At 32.4% G+C, this 18,576-nt stretch overlaps 1 protein-coding gene across 5 annotated transcripts in view; it reads left to right on the forward strand.

Annotated features, from left to right (window-relative positions):
• The window catches only part of LOC126746899 (fasciclin-1), a 207,125-nt gene that overhangs the window by 173,882 nt on the left and 14,667 nt on the right, over nt 1–18,576 (forward strand). For 3 of the 5 annotated variants that reach the window (XM_050455309.1, XM_050455306.1, XM_050455310.1), the window contains 4 exons: nt 2,105–2,325; nt 2,379–2,547; nt 2,605–2,794; nt 3,068–3,097. In XM_050455309.1, coding sequence (XP_050311266.1) covers nt 2,105–2,325; nt 2,379–2,547; nt 2,605–2,794; nt 3,068–3,097 — 610 coding nt within the window. Of the gene's footprint in view, nt 1–2,104; nt 2,326–2,378; nt 2,548–2,604; nt 2,795–3,067; nt 3,098–6,647; nt 6,672–18,576 lie in introns of all 5 variants that reach the window. The other 2 variants (XM_050455307.1, XM_050455308.1) reach the window with 2 other exon arrangements.

Here is an 18,576-nt window from a genome sequence, read left to right on the forward strand (position 1 = left end):
CAAAAATTACGCTTTATCATACATGCCTGCTTTTTTACATTATTTATGGTAACTTATTTAATTGGTGATAGGAAATCGATTTTTTTTGCCTATTTTTGTATTGGTTTTATCATTTTGACGATTTTTGTTTTTATGTTGTAATTTACTTCTAGCTTTATAAATGAGGGTGTAATACACTCTTTATGCAATAAAATATTTTTTGAATTTGAATTTGGTCATCAATCAGCACATGAACAGCTAGTTCCTAGGGCGTTCCGAAAGCCTAACTGACTGTTTCCACTTTTTTCCTCGAGCTAATGATATACGCTACCATGTATTACTTTCAAAAATATCTTTTTACATTAATTGCACTGAATAGTGCAATTAATTTGTTTGAGATTATGACAAGTTCTCACTTGATCAGGTTTAGTTGCTATGCCATTTTTGCCCAGTTTCATCACTTATTTTACTTCGTTTCTAGTAATTGGTGATCCTGATGTAACATTAATCATATCCCATCCATATCTTTCATCATCAAAAAGCTTCCCAAAATATTCTTTTCATCCAAGTTGTTAACCTATATCTCTTATTTTGTTTTCATCTTGGTTTTCTAGCTAGTAAATTGGGATCACTCTATTATATTCGCTAGATTGATTTCATCTTTTATGGAAATTGAATAAGTCATTTTTTGCCTCGTAGTTTTCAATCCCTTTACATTCCACAATTTTTGTTCATCTTACTCTGTGCCTTACTTCGCAGTATATCCTCCTGTATTTCTTCTCGTCTTTATTCTTACATTTAAGTACGTCTTTGATTTATAACATATAGAAAAAATCATCCTCCTTTTCTTTCATCTCTCAGTCTATTCTCCTATCCTCCTTTCTATATATCTCTAGACTTAGAACATTGAAAGGCTAGAATTAGGCCGTTTGTTTGCTTGCAACAATTCTGATGCAATGATGCTAAATGCTTTTGTAGAAATGACAAAAAAAAACACACTTTATAATATAATTAAAATTCGTCACTTATTTTGACAGTCGCAAAATAATTCTATTCCTCTTTAATAAAATATGAAGCATTTTCTTTTCATGAAATATGATAAGATACTCTATAAGAAAGTCAACATTCAAAGTTAAATGAATGTAGATAACGTCCCTATATTAGAGAAAAAGGTAACAACATCGAAACGTCGCTCGATCGCATTGTTGATTCCACCGAGTAATTATTACCAGTGACGTCGTCAAAAAATATTTTCATAACAAATTTTGATTAATAGATTATGCTTTATATTATAAACAATATTACCATTTCTTAAGATCTCTTTATGCGTTTTTTTAACGTACTTCATTTGAGTAAAGGTACTTATCTAATAAAAAGCAATTTTATGGAAATTAAATATTTCATAATCATTATAGATTTCTTAATAAGTTCTTATTATTCTACGTTTATGACGACAGTTGTCCCTTAATATGATGTTATGACAGTATCGGTATTTACTTGTGAAAAGATCGGCTTAAATCGCCTTTTCCCATGGTACGGCACAAATGGCATAAGTTTTTACCATCGTAACAGCTCACAAAAACGCTAAAATAACTCAGCCTTTTTCCTTTTCAACTAAAAATTAAAGAAAAAATACAGAACTTCACAAATGCCGAATGTAAACACAAAGCCGTTTGTCAAGATGACATTATTAGCTTTTGCCTGCGGTGTTGCGATTTCAAATTTTTTAGAAGCGGTTTAAGGAATAAGAATGTTAATTTCTTTTTGCTTTAGACATTTTTGCGCTTAAAATAACTTAAATCTATTTCTACTTTTTATTTTTAATCCAAAGTCTAATATCAATATAAGTTAAATTAACATTATTATATGTGTTAATATATAAATGAAAATTTCCTCTTTTGAAAATGCGTGTAAACTTGACAACAGAGAATCGGCGAATATGTTTGTGAACAAAACATCTCCCTTGCTCCTGTGCATATGTTGAACTCAAACAAAGTTGTTATTTACTAATTCTAGCCTTTTAATGTTCTAAGATCAGCTTCACATTACTTCCACACCACCTTGCTTTTCTTCAATATATTTCATTTTCTCTTTTGAAATACTTATTATGGTTACTTCTTTCAAGGTTTACCAAGTACCAACTATGGCCAAAGGCAGAAACCTCTACTTCAACGTCTTATCCAACCGTACCAACACCACGATGATCGTCGAGGGTGGAGGTGTAACTGCAACAGTAATCCAGCCCGATCTGGCGGCTAAAAACGGAATCATCCACGTAATCAACAGAGTGTTAGGCATCCCTTATGCAAACGTACTTGAAAAACTCCAAACTGATCCAATGTTAAGGTAAGTTTTAGTGGGGACTATAGAGGGAAAATATGACTAATAATCGTTTCCAGTGCAAGCTACAAAATGGGGCAATACCACGACTTTAATAAGCTACTAAACGAGACAAATACACTTAAGAAATTCACCTATTTTGTCCCGAGTAATAAGGCTTGGGAGGATGCCAGGCTCATGATGCCTTCCACTATTAAGAAACTTTTTATGGAGGAGTTCGCTTACTTTGTAAATAAACATTTCCATGGAAAAATCATTTTTATTACGAGTAAAATTTGAATTTAGGGTGCGACTACTCTACAACAGCACCTGGTGGTGTCCGATCAGGTTTACACGATGGAGAGGATCAAGCAGATGCAACACGAAATAAAAATGAACCAGTCGAACCGGTTTCCTGATGGTAAGGAACCGGAAGTGCCTTTGCCAGCGCTACGGGGTTCTTTGAAGATTTCTGTGGAGGAAAAATTGGATAATAGTAAGTTTTATATATATTTTTCTTGAAGAAGGAAAGGAGGGGAGAATGTTTTTAAAATTTAGCTTATTTATGGACTTTTTTTTATGAGATATTTAAGAAAGGAATATTGAGAGACCTAGGAGATAATACCGAAATATATAGGAAACTGTCCCTAAATGTGGGAATTGTGATGCTTAAATTAGTCTAAATTAGCTAAATTTTTATGACTATTATCACTTGTCATCTCATTTAAAATGCTAATAATTTTCAAAATCTTTTTTTATTTTATCACAGAATCCAATAACTCCCAAACCGATCGAATAAGTAAGTTTAAAAAGGAAAAATTCTGCAACACAGTGGTTTGGATTATTTTATGGCGTCACCTCAATTTCAGTAAATTAACGAAAAAAATACATCTTTTTGACTTAAATCTCTTAAAATTGATCTGAAAGAAAGTACTCTAGAATTTAGTCCAGGCAGTTATATGTTCAGTATTGTTCAGGCAAGGTATGCCTGGAAGGAGTAGTAATTGACTTTGAATGCCTATAAGTGCATCAACTTCTTGGAAAAGTATGTTTAATTGCAAAAAAAGTGACTGGAAAAACTATCAAATTTTTGACGGACTAATTTTGAGTTTTTTTTAGGCAGTTGAAGCAACTTTTAATATTTTTTAGACAATACTATAAGTGCTTGAACTATCTGGAATAGGTATGATTAACTGAATAAAGCTAAATTCAAGTGTCTGAAAAAACTTTTTAATTTTTGACACAGTAATTTTGAATTTATTTCTGATACTTGAAGACGTTTTAATTATTGTTCAGGCAATACTTGTCTAAAAAGAAGCAAATTTGTGCTTGAATGCCTACAAGTGCTTAACATGGTGAAAAATTACTATTTAACAGAGTAACTTTAAATCTTTTTCAGGCAATTTAAATATGTAAATGCAAATGTGAATGCATTTTCAATTTTATGCAGATCAGACGTGCCTGAAAGGATAGAAATTCAATTTGAATGTTTACAAGTGCTTTGGAGAACATAACCTTTAAATGCATAAAATGCATTCTAAGGGCCTAGAAAAACTACCCAATTTTTGACAGAGTAATTAAGAATTTCTTCCAGAGAGTTGAAGTCATTTTAAATATTATTTAGGCAAGGCAAACAAGGATGGAAGTGTACTTTGAACCCGTATAAATGTGTTAAAGTAATTTCAATTGCCTGAAAAAGCTGCTTGCTTTTTTTAACTGAAATAATTTTGAACTTCATTCAAACAGTTGAAACCATTTTCAACATGGGTTAGGCAATACTTGTTTACAAGGCAGAAAAATTTACTTTGAACGTGCTTTAACTACTTGAAAAAACTAGTCAATTTTTGACAGAATTAATTAGTATCTCTTCTAGGTAGTTAAAGATGTTATCAATTTTATTCAGACTTAAGTCGTGTCTGAAAGGAAGCGTATTTAAGCGCCTAAAAGTAGCTTCGACTGCATGAAAAATTGCCCTTAACTGCATAAAAGTGATTTTAAGTGCCTGGGAAAACTGCTATATTTTGGACAAAGTAATTTTAAACTTATCCTAGGCAAAAAAAATGCTTTAAAATGCTTTAATTGTCTAGAAAAATACTCTATTTTTTAGTAGAGTAATTAGGAGTATCTTCCAGGCAGTTAAATGCATTTTTAATTTTATTCAGGTAAGACCTAGAAAAATTATGCTATGTATATAAAAGTGAGTTCAAGCATCTAAAGAAACTATCCAATTTTTAATAGAGTAATTTTCAAAATGACTTCATTAAAGCCATTATCAATTATATTCAGGCAAGACCTGTCTGAAAAGAGAAAATTAATTATTTTTACCTTCATAAACGCAATTTAAAGGTGCTCAATTTTTGATAGAATAATTTTTAATTTCTCCAAATTCAATATTGTTCAGGCAGTTATGAATGAAAGAAAGAATAATTGACGTTGAACCCTTAGAAGTGTTTCAGCTACCTGGAAAAAGTATGCTTAAATGCATTAAAGAAACTTCAAGTGCCTCAAAAAACCATTCAATTTTTAACATATTAATTATGAATTTATTCCCGACACGTAAAGCCATTTTCAATATTGTTCAGACAATATTTGTTTGGAAGGAAAAAAAACACTATTTGTAGACGGTCAATGCTTAAAAAAGCTTTCCTTATCTGCATTAAATTAATTTCAATTACCTGAAAAAACTACTGAATTTTTAATGAGTAATTCTGAATCTCTCCAGGCAATTATAAGGCATTTTCAAGTTTATTTAGGCAAAACGTGCCTGGAAGGAGAAAATTGAATGCCTGAAAATAGCTTCAGCTGGTTGAAAAAATTGTGGAAAGATTTTCTGGAAGAATGAAATATTGGATTTGAATTCCTACAAATGCTTCAACTGTCTTAAAAAATCGCATTTAACCGTATAAAATTGATTTAAAGGGCCTGGTAAAATATCCCAATTTCTGACAGAATATTTTTAAATTTCTTCAAGGCAATTAAAGACTTGAAGAAATTAGCCTTTAATATTATTTGATTAAAGCCTTTGATATTATTGAGCAAGTACCTGGAAGGAAAAAAATTAACTTTAAATGTCTAAAAGTATCTTTAGCTGCCTGAAGAAGTGTGCCTAACTATATAAAACTGACTTTAGATGCCTGGAAAAACTAGTCAATTTTTGAAGCTCTTTATAATTATTTTTTCCGTACAGTTGAAGCCATTTTCAACATTTTTTAGGCAATATTTGAGTGGAAGGAAAAAAATTGTTTGTTTGAATACCTAAAAGTGCTTTCAAATGCCTTTAGCTACATAAAAGTTACTTCAAGTACCTTAAAACACTACTCAATTTTTAACAAAGTAATTTTGGATTAACTGGATTTAGTTCGGACAGTTAGAGCCATTTTTAATATTTGTGTAGCAATACTTATCTGAAACGAAGAAAATTTTGGTTTGAACGCCTACAAGTGCTCAAGAACTTTCCTTAATTGCAAAATATTGATAAGTTTCTAAACAAACTATTCCTTTTTTGACGGCGTAATTTTTAATTTTTTCCAGGCAGTTAAAGCCATTTTAAATATTCTTCAGGCAAAGCATCCCTGAAAGGAGGAAAAATGCTCTTTAAACACCTTAAAGTGACTTCTACTGTCTGGAAGAAAATATAAGCAAAATAGTAAATAAAAGTTTAACCTAAAGCCTAAAACTTATCAAAAAATGTATCTCTCAAAATCCACTCTTTCAATAAATCAGTTAAAGCGAGACAAATCTTCCAAGGCTAAATTAATTAATACTGATAGTCCTATGGTTGGAACCTTTGGTGTGACACTCAAATTACGAGACAGTTTTACCACTAACCAAAACTCTTTATTTTTACTCTCGACACGTGTTTCGCTAACTAATTAGCATCTTCGGGAGACGATTAAAAGTTTTATTTCAGTTTTAGTTCAGATTTAATCTTCTTTCGAAGATGCTAATATCGTTAGGGAAATACGTGTCGAGAGCAAAAATAAAGAGTTTTGGTTAGTGGTAAAACTGTCTGGTAATTTAAAGTTTGCCGGAATTTTATGGTTTCCAAAGTCAAACCAATGCTATAGTCAGCCTAAATTTTTAATATTTTTCTTTTCCGTAAATTCCAAATTTTTTTTCTGTAACTTACTGAAATTGAGTATTTATTGGCACTAAACAAGCATGGTGTTCTGGGTGTTACACGTGCTTTTAACATTAGAAATAAAGAAAACCCCATAATTTCATCAAATTCCTATATTAATGTCTTTATTTCTAATATCAATCACATAAAAAAATCAACAATTGGCTTTTCACCATACACATTATTAACCCAAATTGATTGCTATTAAAATAATAACCCATTATTTTAGGTTATAAGCGAAATTATGGGTCAGGTATGTATTTTTCGCACCCAAAACAATTAAATAAATGTAGTAATGCCTGTTAAAACATCATTTAATTTGGGTTGCAAAAATTTATTGACGTTTTACCGTTCATAATGTCAGCAAAAAATTTCTGATTATAAATTTCTTGCTGGATCAACAACAGTTTCTTTTTATTATGGAAAGTTTTTGCTGGTGAGTTTCGTATTAGAGACAAGTTGAGTTTTGTTATTTATATTTTTAAATTTCGTTAATTTCGTAGCGAACGGATTTAATTGATATTTTCTTATATTTAATAATTTAATTGTGCGATTCCTATAGGTATTTTTAAAACCAATTTCTAAGACAGATTTGAACATTAAAATCCTCTATTATTTTGTTTTAATGTTTTTCTTTATTTCACTTATGTCCTCAATTAAAGAAAATATACTAGGCCGTAAAGTCTCAAAAATTACCTGATAAATGGCATAAGAGTTTTTTTTTTTAAGGATTATTTTTAATGACTATAATCAACACTTATTTTAACTAAAAATCATTATGCCAACCATACATTAAAATAGAAGAGAACCCAAAAAGTCATTATTTAGTCATTGAAACAAAATGACAGTTTTCAAGAAAACTATGGGATAATTTTTGAAGCAGCAAACTAATGAAAAAAATTAAGAGCTATGTTTGATGATCTCTAGTAGTATCGATGATGTTGTTCTTTGTGGTAAAATGGCAGGAGGATAAATCAAACCAGTTTTTTAACTAGCTAAAGGATGCGGGCTGGTTAAGTATGTTTAATCGAGTATTAAATCTTATTTGTTCTTTTTTTATAAACTACTTAAGTGGAAGTCTCCATTATATTTGCATAGAAAGATTAGATTCCGAACTGGATGTTCATAACCTAAATATTTAGAAAAAAAAATTGCTTACTATTCCGGCGCACAATAAGAAATTATTTAAAAAGTAATTTTCATATTTGATTGCACACTACATAAATAGGTTTAAAAAATTGACATTGACAGAAAAAACTTTTAAAGTAAACAAAGCTGCTTCTCCTCGGGTGGTAAATATGTGTATTACTGAATGTATTTATTTTTTTCAACGTTTTTGTGTATATATATAGCTAGTAAAATCTGTGATAATATGTACCATCGTGCCGAAAAAAAACTGGGACATTAAAATTTAGGTAGGGAATTGTCTCCTAGTCTAAAGTCGAAATTATACCCATTTGTAATGACGTCATTTTTATTTAGCATATTCCAAACAGCGGCGACAACAAACTTTTAAAAAAACTTGGTGTCTGATTATTATTCATCTTTTATATACTAGGTTATGTGAAATATCCGTTACTGTCAATCAAAAATATTGGTTTGTCAATTTGTTCTTGAAAGTTATTTCGAAAAGTGTTAGATAATGCTTAAAAAAATATATAATAGGTATAATGAACAATCGCAGCTGATGATTTTAAATATATTGGCTTTTTTTCGACTGGAAAAGAAACAAGTCCGAACCGGAATTGCACAGTGAGCCGCAGATGCAACAAAATTGAGCACAACAACGATCGCAAATATAAAGAAGAATGGGACAAAATCAGATCAAGATTACGCAGCCCGTATATCTTCAAAGCAAAAAAAAAAGCAAAAACCAAAATTACAACATATTTGAAACATAGAATTCGGGACACAATTTATTCTATGTACGCCAGAAAAGAATATGTAATATTGGCAACAATAAGAGAAAAGTTCAGGGAAGAAATTGAATATTTTGAGTTTTCCATTGACTCCTTAAGAAGATGGATCAATAGTATAGGCTTCAAGTAAAAAATCAAATAACAGAAAATATTTGATGGACTTGCCAAACATTGTTCATAAAAGAATCAATTTTTTAAGGGAGTATATCAAAAATAAAAATGTAGGTCCGGAAGGTTTTACTCCAGTTTTCATTGACGAGACGTGGATTTTTAGCAAGGGATCATTTTGTAGTAGCTGGCAAGATGACACCAAGCACAATGATTCAAGGAAAAACAATGAAGGTAAAAATTATCTGGTTATCTTTTTAGATTTAAAAAAAAAACTATTGCCCTTGTAAGGGCCCTCTAACTTCATAATTTTATCTGTTTCATATAATTTCTCTCTAAGACAATATAAGGGAATTTAACTCCATACACTACTTGTATGTGCATGGAATATTACTTATTAATTATATAAAACAATTACAATTCTGGTTTATTAGAAGAAATCCCGAGAAAATCTTGGACAAAGCAGAGACTGACCGAATGGTTGAAGAAAAAGAATATTGGCTTTCCAGAAGAAGCCATGAAAGATAAAATATGCAGTATTGCACGCAGAAACTGCCCTAGTGAAAAAAAGTACTTCCTTGATGAATATGTTAAACCTTTAGGACACAAAATTTTGCGACTACCACCATATCATTGTCAGTTTAATGCAATTGAAATGGTATGGTCGGAATGTAAACGAAAATATGATCAATATATTTCCAATTTTAAGGGGTCCCCGTCAGAAGTTCTGACTACATGGGAAAGGGTAATAAATGAAATTTCTATAGATCATTGGCAAAAATATATTTTTCATACAGAAAAGGTAATTGAAAAGGCTTGGGAGGCAATACAAGTGTGTGATGCCTATGACATTCTGCCACTTGTGATTACGACTGACAATGACGAAGACAATATCTCTGATTTCAGTTCTGACTCTGACAATACTGACGAGAGTGATTAAGCTTTTTTTGTTCTAGCAAATTTTATTTTATGATCGTCGTTTAAGTATTTAATCCTATCGTTACAATTTCATTAACTTGGTAATGCAATATGGCGTGTTTTTTTGAGTTTGTATGTTTTATTTTTTGGAATGGTATTTTCATTTTAATGTGTTAACATATTCCTTCAAGCAGCATTTTTTTCATGAACAAGTAAATTAAATTGTCAGTATTTCAATTTTTCCCAGTGAGTTAAAATAATTTTATACCATTATTCACAATTTTTGTAAGCTCGGTTTTGTTACGTCTACTGCTGGTGCCGAATTCTACTTTTCAAATATGTTGTAGATTTGGTTTTTGCGGTTTTTTGCTTGGAAAATATATGAGCAGCGTAATCCTGATCTGATTTTATCCCATTCTTCTTTATATTTGCGATCGTTGTTGTGCTCAATTTTGTTGCATCTGCAGCTCGCTGTATCACATTCTCAATTTGAAGTGCAATTCCGTTTTGGACTTGTTGTTTACGTCCCATTATTTATGATTAATTATAATAATATTTGTTAATTGTATAATAATACAATAAATACTACAAGATTTTTTTAAATTTTTTGGAATGGAAGTATATACGCGAATATAAAAATATAATAATATGCTGCTAAAATAAATCATTTGTTAATTTCTGAACGTATAAAAATACATAGCAGACTATTAATTTCTGAAGGCGATGGTAAAGTTTCTAACCTAATATTGATTGGCAAAAATATCTACGCCATACGTTTTTTCTCACCTGGATGACGTAACTACAAATGGGTATAATTTCGACTTTACTATAGTAAACGCATTCCCTGGGTATGGTATGCATATTTACGCATTATGAATTTTTGGAGTCTTAATAATTACATATTTAAATAATAATATTGATACAAAACATTTTTATTTGTCCATATTTATTTTTATTTGGAACACATTTTATAAATAAATCAAAACTAACTATGGATAATATGGAATAAAAAATTATTAATACTTAGTAAGCGCACTGTCGTTATCAATTACAGCTTGCAAACGTCGTGGCATACTTAAAATTAAGTTTCTGGTACATTCTTCGGTTATTTGAGTTACTTTAGGCGTAATTTATTCTGATTTCTAGGCCTAAAGTTATCTTTATACATATAATAATAATAATAATAATAATAATAATAATAATAATAATAATAATAATAATAATAATAAATCATTTTATTGTTCCATAACATTTACATAGTTTATAATATTTACATACATATAATACTGGAACAAAAGGCTTTTTATTCAGTATCCCTCCCAAGGAAGGGGCTGTTAAAGCCCATGCATTGCTATACACTTTTCATTAGTTGGGGCACCGAACATAAACTAGAATAGAAGGATCACTCTAAGCGCCGCCCAAAATGTTGCCTTTCTCACTCGCTTTCTGATGCTACTCTTTTTTGCTGCCCGGTGGCGACTGCGTTATACAGGGGCGTCTTCAATATTAGAACTATAATAGCGTTGTGCGGAAATTGTGTACTTTAAAAATGCCGGCGATATGTTGCGTAGATGGCTGCAGCAGTAAAAGGGGATATACATTTTTTTTAAATAAAAATGGATTAGTTTACAGAAAAAAATACACGCTTTTCTTCAATATTTCTTAATTATCTCGGAAAATTGAGATCCTACAAAAAAATTCAAAAAGTGTCAGCGATTTAGAGTATATATTTTTTTTAAATCGTGATTTTAATCTAAAAAAATGCAAAATTTTTGGTAATATTTTGTTATTAGTGGTGGTTTTTAATAGTGAAAGCTATCCGATTTATTATTAGTTGCATTGCAATCATTTGAATGATATAAATTTTAGCCACTTATACCGTCTAACCATACTTAAAACTGCATTTTTTTCGTCATTAAGGGTGGTTTTTAAGGGTTTAAGTTTCAAAATATTGATGTGTACTATAATCCCCAATGTAAAACTATATTTATTTTGCATATTTATATGAATTCTAGGTTGTAAAACACCTATTTTCCTTTTATTTGAATTTTAGTGGTTTGTTCTTTCATCCCCTATTTAAAAAGCAAATAATTAGGCATTTAATAAGTTTTTTTTATTTAACTGCCTTTTTATATTTCACTGTTACCGAGTTTCATATGCTGAGTGTTGTTATCACATTATTATGTAAATTTTATTAAATATTTAAAAAATGGGTATATTAACGAAGTTATTATTAATTAAGTGTATGTAATATTAGGTAGGTAGTTTCTTGGTCAGTTAAGAAAAGAGCATGAAAGGAACGTAAAGCTAAGATTTAATTGTGTACATTCTAATAAACTTAATTTTAAAGCTATCTATTAAGTGTTTTTTTTACAGTTATTTGTTCAAAAGAGATACTTAATAATATTCTTTCAATTTCATTTTAACAATAATACAAAGTGCCTTTAATTTGAAATAATTCCATATATTACACGCTTCCCGCCGCGATGTACGAAAATATTCCTTATTAAAAATGTTTCAAACACCCCCCGTATCGTAAAGGATTGCCGTCGAAACTAAATAATGATTTACGACCGCGTAAAAAAAGTCGGCACTGTTTAGAAGTCCCTACTTCAAACGGCCGCAAGAGAGTGAACCTACTGTCTTGTTCTTTATACTGTGGTTGGGGCAAGGAGTTGCTGCCTGATTTTATTTTTTAAATACACAACGGAAAAATTAAATGTATTAATTTTGAATTTATTAAGGGTGGAGGCTATGTTATATGAAAATCCCTTTTTGAAAGACTCTTTATTGTGTCTTGGGATTGTAAAAATATGTTTTCTTTGTATATTAAGATTATGGATATCCGTACGGTATACTACTTTCTTATTAAGATAAATAGGACATTTATTCTTAACAATGTTATAAAAAAAGCAAGCCGAGTGCAATATTGCACTCATATATTTTGCCATTTTACCCCAAACGTTTCGAAGTGGGTTAATATCAGGACTTTTCGAGGGCCACGGTAAAACTTGAATTCATCTTTTGTCTAGATTGTTTTGAACTATATGGGCTGTATGTATAGGAGCATTATCATGTTGGATAATAAAATCTTGCCCATAGACTACACCAACCAATGACATCATAGCATTGTTCAGGATATTGCAATATCCTAAGGCATTAAGCTTTCCCTGCACTATTTGACAAACGCCTGGTCCTCTAAAACTAATCCAGGCTCAAATGTTTATACTAAAACGTCTACTTTGATTAGTCTTATGTGTATATCTTTTATCACATCTGGTAATAGAAGTCCTGTAAACGCGGATTTTGCCATTATTGCACGATTGAAAGGTTTTTTTCATCCGAAAATATTACCGTTTCCCATATGTTGTTTTGGTGTGCATATTGATGGGCAAATTCGAATGTTCTCTATTTGTTTGCTTCAGTCAAAAATATTTTATTTGTTGCACAGCAACTTTTAATTTCTGAATTTCTTATCCTACTACGAGCTGTATTAGCAGAACCAGGAAAATACGTGTCTTCTTTCGCCTTTATTGCTGTTTCAAACGGATTATGTCTTAGAAAGCCAACTAACTCTCTATGTTAGCTCAAAGTAGTGGACTGTATGAATGAAAACTGTGCTGCACTTTACTAACAGAAACTATAATTTTTACTTTAAAAATTACAAATAAAGCGCGACAAAAAGATTCTAGCGGGACGACCCTTCTAGAACCCACACAGATCTCTCTTTTCTCCACGTCGCAGCGTGGCTAGTACAAAAAATGGAGGGGCAAAAGCGGCGTTGTCGGTTGTTACATAAATACCCTTTAAAACGTCTTAAAAAATAATAATTATGCTCAAACATGCCGCCCGCCTTGAAATACTTAATTTCAACACAACAAATAAATAAAATTACAAAATGTAAAGCTTGCCTTAGGCTTGACAAAATAAACGACTTTAAAATAAACACTTGAACACAAACCTTGACTCTAAAATTTCTTAAAGCTTATTCTACTGGCAATACACAAATTTTAGAGATTGCACGTTTATACACTGAACCATCAGCACATTTCAAAGTCACAACACGCGTGATATTATCTGGACCTGGATGAAGTTCAAGGACACGTCCAACCTTCCATTTGCAAACTGGAACATTGTCTTCTTTGACGATCACTAGACTGCCGACCTTTAACAAAGTTACATAGGACTTCTTCCATTTGAGACGTGACTGTAACTCGGATATGTACTCCAAACTCCATCTCTTCCAGAAGTGCTGGATCATAGCTTGAAGACTTTGGTATTTATTAAGACGATTCTCTGCAACTTCGGTATAAACTGGCTCCGGAATAGCAGTGAGAGGTTTTCCCACCAAAAAATGTCCAGGAGTGAGTGGCGTGGGGTCTTGCGGGTCCGTAGATAACGGTGATAGTGGTCGGGAGTTTAACACTCCTTCAATTTGGATTATCACTGTACTCAGGTCCTCATAAGATAATTTAGAATCACCCATAATCCGCTTTAAGTGAAACTTAAACCCTTTTACGCCGGCTTCCCACAACCCACCGAAGTTGGGAGCTCTAGGCGGATTAAAATGCCAAGAGATACTTTCCGTGGACAAAGTTGAACCTATTTTGTCGGAATTTGACCTTAGGAAATCAAAAAGTACTGAATTGGCTCCAACAAAATTTGAACCATTGTCCGAATAGATATGTAAAGGTTTTCCACGTCTGGCAATAAAACGCTTTAATACCGCAATAAAAGCTGAAGTAGTTAAATCAGTTACCACATCCAAGTGAACGCATTTGGTACTCATACACACAAAAATACATATATAGGCCTTTAAAATTTTCGGATTTCTGGTTTTCCTATCTCTTATGGATATAGGACCAGCATAATCAATGCCCGTATGTGTAAACACTGGTTGGAATGCGGTTAATCGACTTTCAGGTAAGCTGCCCATCAAATAGTTTTGAGAAATTGGTTTTGCCTTGAAACATACAACACAACTCCTTACTATAGATCTGCAAATTCTTCGACCAGAAATTGGCCAAAAACGTTGTCGAATTGAATATAAGAGCTGTTGAGGCCCGCAATGAAGTAATTTTACATGTTCCTGCCTTAATATTAAAGAAGTCAACATATGCTTAGGATGCAAAATAATAGGATGTTTCTGCTCCGTAGAGATGTTTGCCCTTTGAATGCGTCCTCCAACTCTTATCAAGCCTTCATTGTCCAAGAAAGGATTCAAACATAAGATACGACTTGAATTTGACACCAGGCTCTTTCTTTTCAAAGCAACATATTCTTTAGAAAACGATTGTAATTGACAGATCCTTAACAAGCAAATAAGAGCACAATTCAACTCGTCACTACTAATGGGACCATTTATCTTAACCTTTGACTTAAGACGATGATAAAACCGAAAACAATACGAAATAATTCGCTGTAACTTTAATAAAGATGAATATCTTAAAAAATCTAATTCAAATGTCTCTTCTACACCTCCATAATGACTCAAAACCCTTTGTTCTGGTATATCAAATTTAGGTTCTATTAGATTTTGCATATCGGGAGGTGGACTAGAAAATATGTCAATAGGCCCTTTCCACCACAACTCTAAGGAAAGCAAATAAGCAGCGGAAGTTCCTCTAGAAAGGCAATCTGCTGGATTCATCTCTGATCTAATATGGTGCCAATTTTCAGGGATAGATAAATTCTGAACTTCAGTTACCCGGTTTGCTACGAAAGTTTTCCACCTACTGGGGCAAGCTTGAATCCAGCACAATGCGATTGACGAATCAGTCCAATAAACACAATGGTCAATTGACACACATACTGAATTTCTGACCTTCTCAACCAACTTAACCGTGACAACCGCGGCACAAAGTTCCAACCTCGGAAGGGTAATTTTCTTTAATGGCGCCACACGAGACTTAGCCAATATTAAATGCGAAGAAATATATTCGCCCGTAGATGAAAATGAAACCAAATATACGCAACCACCGTAAGCCCTTTCCGATGCATCTGCAAAACCGTGAACTTGCAAAATCTTCCAATTATCACCCAAAACATAGCGAGGGACATTTACCTGACTTAGAAATTGCAAATCTTTATAAAACTCTAGCCACCTTTCTGCTAGACTTTGAGGAACTGACTCGTCCCATGATAGGCGATTCTGCCAAAGAGTTTGCATTATTAATTTTGCAACTACAATAATTGGACCTAGTAATCCAAGTGGATCAAATATCTGACTAGTGATAGACAGAATTAATCTTTTTGTTATCCTTTTAGGTACATCACCATTTATTATGGAATAATGAATAGAGTCCTGCGCGGCATCCCAGAATAAACCCAATGTTTTATTTTGTTGGCCTTCACCTAATTGTAAAATGCTGGAAAACTCATTTTTATCAATTTCAAATTGTGATACCAGCTCAGACTTATTTGAAAGCCACTTCCGAAGCTTAAAACCCGCGGTATTGAGAATAAAAGAAATTTCATGCTGAAGTTGCAATAGAGCAGCTTGCGAAAACTCCCCAGCTAATAAATCATCTAAATAGAAGCAATTCATAATCGCTTGACTTGCTTTGGGATATTTATCTTTATACTCCAAACCCAACTGATATAAGCAACGGACCGCTAAGAATGGCGAAGAGGCACAACCGTAAGTGATGGTATTAAGCTCAAAACATTCAATTTCTGCGGATAAATCGCCAATATTTTTCCATAATATTCTTTGATATCCACGTTGACTAGGGTCAATTAATACCTGTCGGTACATTTTTGTGATATCTGCATTAATCACGAAAGGATAAATTCGGAAGTTTAAAAGAATAGCCAATAAATCATTTTGAATTGTGGGACCAACATGTTGTACATCGTTTAAAGAGAGTCCCGTATCAGTTTGAGCCGAAGCATCAAAAACAACCCTGACTTTGGTCGTTAAGTTACCCTCTTTAACCACAGCATGATGTGGTAAATAGCAATATTTATTCGAATCACTCGAGTCGATAGAAAAGTTTTTAACTTTAGTCATGTGTCCCAGATCCCTATATTCATTAAGAAACGCTATATAATCCTCTTTTAAAACTTCATCTTTAAGTAATCTTTTTTCTAAATAAATTAACCTTTTATACGCCATCTGTCTTGAAAAACCTAGCTGATGCAAATTCTCTTTAAAGGGGTATTTAACTACGAAACGACCTTCGGAATTGCGTCCGAAGCTGCTCACAAAATGTTCTTCACAATCTTGTTCAGATTTCGACAAAACTTTACTATTTGACTCGCATTCCTCCAGTTCCCAAAATTTAGTTAAGCGTTGATCAATACTCTGCTCAAAAGAATGACATGCCAAAACTCTATTCTCAGAAACAGGGATACATTTTGGATTAAAGTTACCTGCAACAATCCATCCCAACCTACTATTCTGAAGAACAGGCATGCCCGGGCTACAAATTTGATTCATAAGTAGAATTCTATAAAATATATCATTACCTAACAACATGTCAATATTACCCCGTACATTAAATGTATCATCAGCCAAGCTTATATTCCCTGGAATTTTCCACTGAGAAATATTAAAAGACATATAAGGCAAATCTTGCGTAATTTTTGAAATTACTAAACAAGGAATTATTTCTTTAAAATCGTCACAAATATTCGACATAATAGTTACGTTTACTCTAGAACTCGATGTAGCTGACAATGCCTGAGCCAAACCCCTAATCTCATAATCAACATTTTGCCGCTTTAAACCTAATTTACTAACCAAACTCTCCGATATAAAGTTACTTTGCGACCCTGGATCCAACAACGCTCTGATTATAAGAATATTTCCGTGTGAATCGAAAACCCGTATTTTAGCTGTTGCTAAAAGCGACAACGTTGCCTTAACATTCGAATCCACGTGGTTGACTTCCCCTATTGTGGCGCTCAAAGCTACGGCATTTTCATGAGTCGAATTCTCGATCCCGTTCGTTACTGGCGGAGGGGAGTTGTCCGAAACGAAAGGCCTACTATGCACGGGCGCAACCGGAGACTGGATGTTTAAATGCAATAATGAATTATGTTTTTCTCCACATTGACGACAAATATTAGATTTAGGACAATTACTTTGGGTATGATCAGGACTAAAACAATTACTACACAGTTTCATTTTATTTACTGCCGCAATTCTAGAATTAACATTAAGGTTTTTAAATGCGAAACATTTGTAAATCGAATGATTTTTCTTGCAATAATAACATGAAAACTTCGATTGTATTGTTGTTGCAGCGTGACATTTAACCCTTTCACATTTAATAGGCAACTTACCATCCTGTTTTGAAGCCTCCAACTTCTCAAGTAGTTCGCACTTTGCTTTTAAAAACTTATTAACATCTTCCAATCCTGGCAACTCACCTTTTATGGGAAAACTTTCCCATTCGCGACGGGTCACAGAATCAAATTTATTTATCAGCATAAACACGATTAATGTGTCCCACTGATCAACTTCTTGCCCAAGACTTTTTAATGATCTTAAATTTTTATTAAATAGATCGTATACTTTGCGCAGCTCTGAATGGGACTCTTTTATGACTTTAGGACAATCAAATAAGTTTTTAACATAGTTGTATACAATTAATCGCTTATTTTCGTACCTATCTGACAATATTGACCAAGCATTTGAATAGTTGTCATTCGTAACTTGCAAATTAGCAATGGCTTGTAAAGGTTCACCTTCAAGAAAGGATTTTAAATAAAAGAACTTTTCAACGTCCGATAGATGCACATTTTTATGAACAATGGCTTGAAACGCATCTCTAAATTCGAGCCATTTTTCATACGACCCATTAAAAACCGGCAACTTCAGATCAGGTAATTTTATTGAGGGTTTAGATGGGACCACATTTTGCGCGTCATGAGTACTAACTGCGTTATTATTAATGACTACCGAAGTCTGCGAATTTATTTCCTCTTTTTCTTTAATAATTGATTTTAAACTGCAAATTAGTGAAAAATATTCATTCTCAAAACCTACTCTGTTCAAAGACTCTTCCTCAAAAATTTTACTAGAATCCTCATCACTTTGCGATTCCAAGGTCATTTGACATTCGATGTCAGATTGAACATCGTTAAACTGACACAAAAGAGGTTCAACGTTATCTAATCTTGTCTTAATTTGTATCAAATTTAATTCGGTCAAATAATCTAAATCAATAGAGTCTAAAAAGGACTTGGTCCTGGTTAAATATCCCT

This window comes from Anthonomus grandis, chromosome 18 (genome assembly GCF_022605725.1).
Source record: "Anthonomus grandis grandis chromosome 18, icAntGran1.3, whole genome shotgun sequence".
Taxonomy (NCBI): Eukaryota; Metazoa; Arthropoda; class Insecta; order Coleoptera; family Curculionidae; genus Anthonomus; species Anthonomus grandis.